Below are 7500 nucleotides of genomic sequence, written 5' to 3'. Positions count from 1 at the left end.
GTAGGCGGTCATTTGACCAAATTGGAGCTCCTGGCTTCTCCGAGGTCACTTTCCAGGTCATTTCGGGTGAACTTTCTTGTGGGAGTCATATCATTTCGTTCGCATTCACACTCGGCGTTTATATAAAGAGGGTCATCTGGAATTTAGCTTTTCCATTGCATGGGTGAATGGAACTTGTATTATTATTATTATTATTATTGTTATTATTATTATTATTATTATTATTATTATTATTTTGAGGACCTCAAAGAAGTAGAGGATGATATATATATATATATATATATATATATATATATATATATATATATATATATATATATATATATATATATATACATATATATATATATATATATATATATATATATATATTTATATATATAAATATATATGTATATATATATTTATATATATACATATTTATATGTTTAGATATATATATATATATATATATATATATATATATATATATATATATATTTATATATATACATATTTATATATATATATATATATATATATATATATATATATATATATATATATATATACACATATATATATACATACCATCACGTTCCTAGTAAAATAAGTAAAATTATATCAATGTATAAAGTAAAAAGATTTCTTTTTATAAAGTCTACTCCGTAAATAGTAAAATTACCAAGTTACTGTTATTGTTGTTGTTTGTTGTTGTTGTTGTTTGTTGTTGTTATTGTTGAATTGACCTTCCCTTACCACAAAAAAAAGGCTCTTGTTCTCATGTGTAGCCCTTAAAGGCATCATGACTCCCAGCTGTGCAAACACTTTGGAAACTGTATCGTGCCCATCGGGTGTGGTCTAACTTGAAATGGAGATGTTTAAGGTACTTGTTAAACGAGCTCTGTTAGTATTCAGGCCTTCTTATAACCCATTGCCGCTTTAAAGGCTTAATGCCCGCTCATGAATGGCAGAGGCAAGGGACAGTGACATTGCCTTATCAAGCAGGACAATGCCCTAGAGACTGACCTTAAAGATTTAAAGGCTTAAAGGCCGCTCATGAAGGGCAGAGGCAAGGGATAGTGACATTGCCTTATCAAGCAGGACAATGTCCTAGAGACTGACCATATATACGTATGACTAGCGCCCAAGCCTCCTATCCACCCAAGCTAGAACCAACTAGGTCCAGGCAATGGCTGCTGATGACTCAGCAGATAGACACTTAAGCTCCCCCAAATACCTCATCCTTAGCTCACAAGTATGACGAGGTTGCGGCGACCAAACGAATTAACGAGTTCGAGCGGGACTCGAACCCCAGTCTGGCGATCACCAGTCAGGGACGTTACTACACAGGCCACCACAACCCTAAATGTGACATTGTGTTTCAAATTTCTACTTATTCACTAAGTATGCAGTTCATTATAATAGTCATGCCTTCTCCATCATAAGGCTCAATACTACACAGTATTCTAGAAGTTTTATTCCAGCTGTTACCAAGTTGTGGAATGATTTTCTTAATCAGATTGTTGAATCATTGGAACTTCAAAAGTTCAAGCTTGCAGCGAATGTTTTTGTGTTGAACAAGCTGCCATAAATCTTTTCATAGTTTATGTATGAAATATTTATTTTAATGTTGTTACTGGTCTTAAAATATTTTATTTTATTGTTCATTACTTTTCATGTAGTTTATCTATTTCCTTATTTCCTTTCCTCACTGGGCTATTTTCCCTGTTGGAGCCCTTGGGCTTATAGCATGCTGCTTTTCCAACTGGGGTTTTAGCTTAGCTATAAATAATAATAATGATAATAATAATAATAATAACAATAATAATAATCACTGGTAATTGGTTCATATTTGAGTCTATGAAAATCCACGCCAATTAATCCATGTTAAGGTCAAAGGTCAAGGTCGAGTAATAAGCTGCCTTGGCGGAGGTCTACTTTACTGAGTGCCCCTCTAGTTTTAACTGTGGAACCAAATATTCCTTTTTAATAAGTATTTTTCGAGAGAGAAAATTACCAAGTTGGCATAAGCAAAGATGATCATGTGTCAATTTATATATTCACCAGTAATTTTCCAATTTAAACTTATCAGTTTCATTTTACATATAATTCCGTGTCTTTTAATCTAAATTATGCATAATTAGTATACAGAATATTACCATATTCCTTGATTATGATTCATATTAAAATATGTCTATTAAATGTTAAATTAAATGTGTTTTTACTAGTTTTAGTAGATAGTAGGTTAGCCAGGGCACCAGCCACCCGTTGAAATACTACCGCTAGAGAGTTATTGGGTCCTTTGACTGGCCAGACAGTACTACATTGGATCCTTCTCTCTGGCTACTGCTCGTTTTCCTTTTACCTAAACATACACAAAATAGTCTGGCCTATTCTTTACATATTCTCCTCTGTCCTCATACACCTGACAAAGCTTAGATTGCCAAACAATTCTTCCTCGCTCAAGGGGTTAACTACAATGTAATTGTTCAGTGGCTACTTTCCTTTCGGTAAGGATAGAAGAGACTCTATAGTTATGGTAAGTAGCAGCTTTTATAGGAGAAGGACACTCCAAAATCAAACCATTGTTCTCTAGCCTTGGGTAGTGTCATAGCCTCTGTACCATGGTCTTTCACTGCCTTGTATTAAGAGTTCTCTTGCTTGAGGGTACACTCGGGCACACTATTCTATCCTATTTCTCTTCCTCATGTTTTGTTAAAGTTTTTATAGTTTATAAAGGAGATTTTTATTTTAATGTTGCTATTCCTAAAGTATTTTATTTTAATTATTAATTACTTCTCTTGTAGTTTCCTTATTCCCTTTCCTTACTGGGCTATTTTCCCTGTTGGAGCCCTCGGGCTTATAGCATCCTGCTTTTCCAACTAAAGTCGTAGCTTAGTAAATAATAATAATAATAATAATAATAATAGTGCACACGCTTGTGTATGTAACTTCTGAGTACATGCAGATTGTACACATCTGCTTGTCTGTACAGAAGGCCCTAAGCTTACTAACTTAATTGATTCCAAGAAGCTGTTCGTAGGTCTAATTGTTTATAAGTCCAATTTTGTTGCGTTTTGGGCTAAGGTAGGCCTAACCTGAATTCCATATCTATAATTTCCAGATACAAAAGTCAACAAATAGTCTATTATTATTATTATTATTATTATTATTATTATTATTATTATTATTATTACTACTTGTTAAGCTACAACCCTAGTTGGAAAAGCAGGATGCTATAAGCCCAGGGGCCCCAACAGGGAAAATAGCCCAGTGAGAAAAGGAAAAAAGGAAAAATAAAATATTTTAAGAACAGTAACAGCATTAAAATAAAAATTTCCTTTATAAACTATAAAAAACTTCAACAAAATAAGAGGAAGAGAAATCAGACAGAACAGCGTGCCAAAGTGTACCCTCAAACAAGAGAACACTAACCCAAGATAGTGAAAGACCATGGTACAGAGGCTATGGCACTACCCAAGACTAGAGAACGATGGTTTGATTTTCGAGTGTCCTTCTAGAAGAGCTGCTTACCAAAGCTAAAGAGTTATTACAAATATTGTTTTTCTTACTGTATTAAATGAAATGATATTGTTTCATTACAGTATTTCTGTATGTTAGTTTCAGTGTGACTTGTGTTCGCATCTCCGAATGATTGTAAGTCGAATTTTGTACGTTGGACCTCTTATATCTGTACCATGGACTTCCACTGTCTTTGGTTAGAGTTCTCTTGCTTGAGGGTACACTCGGGCACACTTCTATCTAGTTTCTCTTCCTCTTGTTTTGTTAAAGTTTTTATAGGAAATTTTTATTTTAATGTTGTTACTATACTTAAAATATTTTATTTTTCTTTATTTCCTTTCCTCACTGGGCTATTTTCCCTGTTGGGGCCCCTGAGCTTATAGCATCCTGCTTTTCCAACTAGGGTTGTAGCTTAGCATTTAATGATAATAATAATAATAACAGGTATCATACCAGTTTGACCTCACACATTTTCTAACATGAAAATCGTGCGAAATCTATCTTATCATTGTTATTTTTAGTTTGATTTGTGTTTATATTCCCTAATGTTTGTAAATCGAATGTATGTAAGTTGAAGACCTCTGTATGTGTAACAGGTATCATACCAGTTTGACCTCACACATTTTCTAACATTAAAATCGTGCGGTATTTATCTTATCTTTATTTTCAGTTTGATTTATGTTTATATTCCCTAATGTTTGTAAATCGAATGTATGTAAGTTGAAGATCTCTGTATGTGTAACAGATATCATACCAGTTTGACCTCACACATTTTCTAACATGAACACCGTGCGGAATTCGCGTGTTCGTTAATATTTATTGGCAGAATCTAATGAACGTTCAGCGTCAAATCCTTTTATTTTATTTCATGTTTTGGAGACTACTACAGAGCCCCTACAATTCGTTCACCAGCTTCACAAAGCAAATTGATCTGTAAAGTCAGTCTACAACTCTATAATCATTATCATTAGCAATTGGAACCATAAACAACTTTAGGAAGATTCCCTTGTCCCAGGCTCCAAGCTCCACATTCAGTAGAAATACACAACGCTACCTCATTGCAAGAGGGTCGTAACTCCAAATTTGCTAGTTTTGAGTTATATGGTGTACAAGATTGCCGAATTGATTCTGCATCTTTTGGTAAAAGAGTCGTTAATCTAGGTGAATTAGCGGCCAAGAGATGGCAATAAGAAGATTGTGAAACATGATCAAAATCATAGGACTTAGCAACTTACAAATGCGTCTCCTGAAAAATCAGGAATTTGGAGTTACGACCCTCTTGCAATGAGGTAGCGACAAGGTCTCCGAGCTGGTTGGAGGATGGAGACAAGATGGAAGAGAGATAGTTATCAGTGTACACCATTTTAGAGTCTTAGACTCACTGACTCTTAAAAACATTTCGTCTTAGTTCAAAGTTTATCTCTGGAAACACGATTTCCTTGTCCCAGGCTCCAAGCTCCACATTCAGTAGAAATACACAAGGTCTACGAGCTGGTTGGAGGATGGAGACAAGATGGAAGAGAGATAGTTATCAGTGTACACCATTTAAAGTCTAAAGGCTTAAATACACGTTAAAAAAAAGCGTCAAAATTTTGCATCAAATTTTTTATGCAAAATTTGAGTGTGTGTAGGACGTTTTGATGTGAAAATGTCCTGCAAACACTCAAATTTTGCATCAAAATTTTGATATCAAAATTTTGACGATTTTTTTGAACGTGTATGAGCCCCTTTAGACTCACTGACTCTTAAAAACATTTCGTCTTAGTTCAAAGTTTATCTCGGACAAAAAACTGAACTAGAGTGAAAGTAGTTCTCCAAGCCGAAGCTTCAATTAACCTTACCCACTGTTTAACGATACCTACTGACCGTATATAAAGGCATTAGCTCCAGTTCCAGCTGATAACGCGAATAAACTCGAAAGTTTGGGCTGCTCTGCGTCTTCCATCTTGCTCTGCAAAGACGCCTATCGGTACAAATTACAGACCGACACGATGTTTATCACAACAGTCTGGACGTTTTACAATAGGGGGTAAGGATCCTATAGGATCTAGAACTCCCTTTCGAGTCATAGCTGTTGCATTTGTTAAACTCGAAGAACAGGAGTCTAATTATCTCACTAATCACGTCCTTGCCTCTTTCTATGGGCGTTCCTCAAGGGTGGGGTTTGCAAGGGATTTATCGTAGTGTTTGACTTAGCAATTAAGAATTGCTGGAGTGCTATTATTTCCCTCCTAACGTGTTATTAGAATGGAGAGGTAACTGTTGGCCGGGAATAATTCATTTAATATTTTCATTATCAGCCGTCTGACTTAAGTTGGCTCGTCTAGCTTTCTATGGCATTCTTCTTCTTCTTCTTCTCCTTCTTCTTCTTCTTCTTCTTCTTCCTCTTCTCCTTCTTCTTCTTCTTCTTCTTCTTCTTCTTCTTTGTTGAATGAGACGTCTAGAGGGTTTCTTTAACTTGATGTTTGGAGAAAACCATTGGTGATTTCTTGTTGGGATTTTTAGTGGCTTATATGCTATCTTTTCAGTTTCTCTGTGAAGTTGTCCTTCAAATTTTTGGACATTAGCTTTTTTCTGTTTTTCTATGGTACTTATCTTATTCTTTTTCTGTTTTTTCTGTGGTACCTATTTTCTTCTTTTTCTGTTTTTTTTTTTCTGTGGTACCTATTTTCTTCTTTTTCTGTTTTTCTGTGGTACCTAATTTCTTCTTTTTCTGTTTTTTCTGTGGTACCTAATTTCTTCTTTTTCTGTTTTTCTGTGGTAACTAATTTCTTCTTTTTCTGTTTTTCTGTGGTACCTATTTTCTTCTTTATCTGTTTTTCTGTGGTACCTATTTTCTTCTTTTTTTGTTTTTCTGTGGTACCTATTTTCTTCTTTATCTGTTTTTCTATAGTACCTATTTTCTTCTTTTCTGTTTTTTTGTGGTACCTATTTTCTTCTTTTTCTGTTTTTCTGTGGTACCTATTTTCTTCTTTTTCTGTTTTTCTGTGGTACCTATTTTCTTCTTTATCTGTTTTTCTATAGTACCTATTTTCTTCTTTTCTGTTTTTTTGTGGTACCTATTTTCTTCTTTTTCTGTTTTTCTGTGGTACCTATTTTCTTCTTTTTCTGTTTTTCTGTGGTACCTATTTTCTTCTTTATCTGTTTTTCTGTAGTACCTATTTTCTTCTTTTTCTGTTTTTCTGTGGTACCTATTTTCTTCTTTTTCTGTTTTTCTGTGGTACCTATTTTCTTCTTTATCTGTTTTTCTATAGTACCTATTTTCTTCTTTTCTGTTTTTTTGTGGTACCTATTTTCTTCTTTTTCTGTTTTTCTGTGGTACCTATTTTCTTCTTTTTCTGTTTTTCTGTGGTACCTATTTTCTTCTTTATCTGTTTTTCTGTAGTACCTATTTTCTTCTTTATCTGTTTTTCTATAGTACCTATTTTCTTCTTTTCTGTTTTTTGTGGTACCTATTTTCTTCTTTTTCTGTTTTTCTGTGGTACCTATTTTCTTCTTTATCTGTTTTTCTATAGTACCTATTTTCTTCTTTTCTGTTTTTTTGTGGTACCTATTTTCTTCTTTTTCTGTTTTTCTGTGGTACCTATTTTCTTCTTTTTCTGTTTTTCTGTGGTACCTATTTTCTTCTTTTTCTGTTTTTCTGCGGTACCTATTTTCTTCTTTTTCTGTTTTTCTGTGGTACCCATTTTCTTCTTTTTTTTTTCTTTTTCTGTGGTACCTATTTTCTTCTTCCATATCAGTTATAATACTGATTTTCAAATGAACTGTTTTAAATCAGGGTATGATTTCCATTTGGCTTACGTTAGTTTTCCAAGTTGTTACCTCCGCCAACGAAGTTGGAAGGAGGTTATGTTTTATCCCATGTTTGTGTGTTCGTTTGTGAACATCTTCCTGGCCACAATTTTAATCGTAGAGCAATGAAACTTGCAGGGATTGACTGTTATGTAAAAAGCTGGAAATGATTAAATTTTGGAAGGTCAAAGGTCAAAGCAAAAT

The 7500-nt window shown here is 33.9% G+C and overlaps 2 protein-coding genes across 2 annotated transcripts in view; both read right to left on the bottom strand.

Annotated features, from left to right (window-relative positions):
- The window catches only part of LOC137632889 (galactosylceramide sulfotransferase-like), an 18304-nt gene extending 12855 nt beyond the window's left edge, over nt 1-5449 (bottom strand). The window contains exon 1 of the mRNA XM_068364983.1: nt 5367-5449. Within this exon, the coding sequence (XP_068221084.1) occupies nt 5367-5449 (83 nt within the window). The remainder of the gene's footprint in view (nt 1-5366) is intronic.
- A 364-nt stretch (nt 5450-5813) lies between these two features.
- LOC137632888 (uncharacterized) lies at nt 5814-7190 on the bottom strand. Its single transcript, XM_068364982.1, has 3 exons — nt 7154-7190; nt 6564-7037; nt 5814-5944 (listed from the first exon to the last, which is right to left on the bottom strand). Exons 1-3 carry the CDS (start codon nt 7188-7190, stop codon nt 5814-5816), a joined length of 642 nt encoding a protein of 213 aa, XP_068221083.1.
- Nucleotides 7191-7500: the final 310 nt, after the last annotated feature.

Source organism: Palaemon carinicauda, chromosome 42 (genome assembly GCF_036898095.1).
Source record: "Palaemon carinicauda isolate YSFRI2023 chromosome 42, ASM3689809v2, whole genome shotgun sequence".
Classification (NCBI taxonomy): domain Eukaryota; kingdom Metazoa; phylum Arthropoda; class Malacostraca; order Decapoda; family Palaemonidae; genus Palaemon; species Palaemon carinicauda.
This window is presented reverse-complemented; position numbering and strand designations above follow the sequence as displayed.

What these genes read in the sequence shown, in the direction of transcription:
- LOC137632888 (XM_068364982.1), bottom strand. Translation starts at nt 7,190, where the DNA reads ATGGGTACCACAGAAAAACAGAAAAAGAAGAAAATAG. An exon ending in ACAGAAAAAGAAGAAAATAG is followed by an intron (nt 7,038 to 7,153) that starts GTACCGCAGAAA and finishes ACAAAAAAACAG; the next exon opens with AAAAGAAGAAAATAGGTACT. An exon ending in ACAGAAAAAGAAGAAAATAG is followed by an intron (nt 5,945 to 6,563) that starts GTACCACAAAAA and finishes GAAACCCTCTAG; the next exon opens with ACGTCTCATTCAACAAAGAA.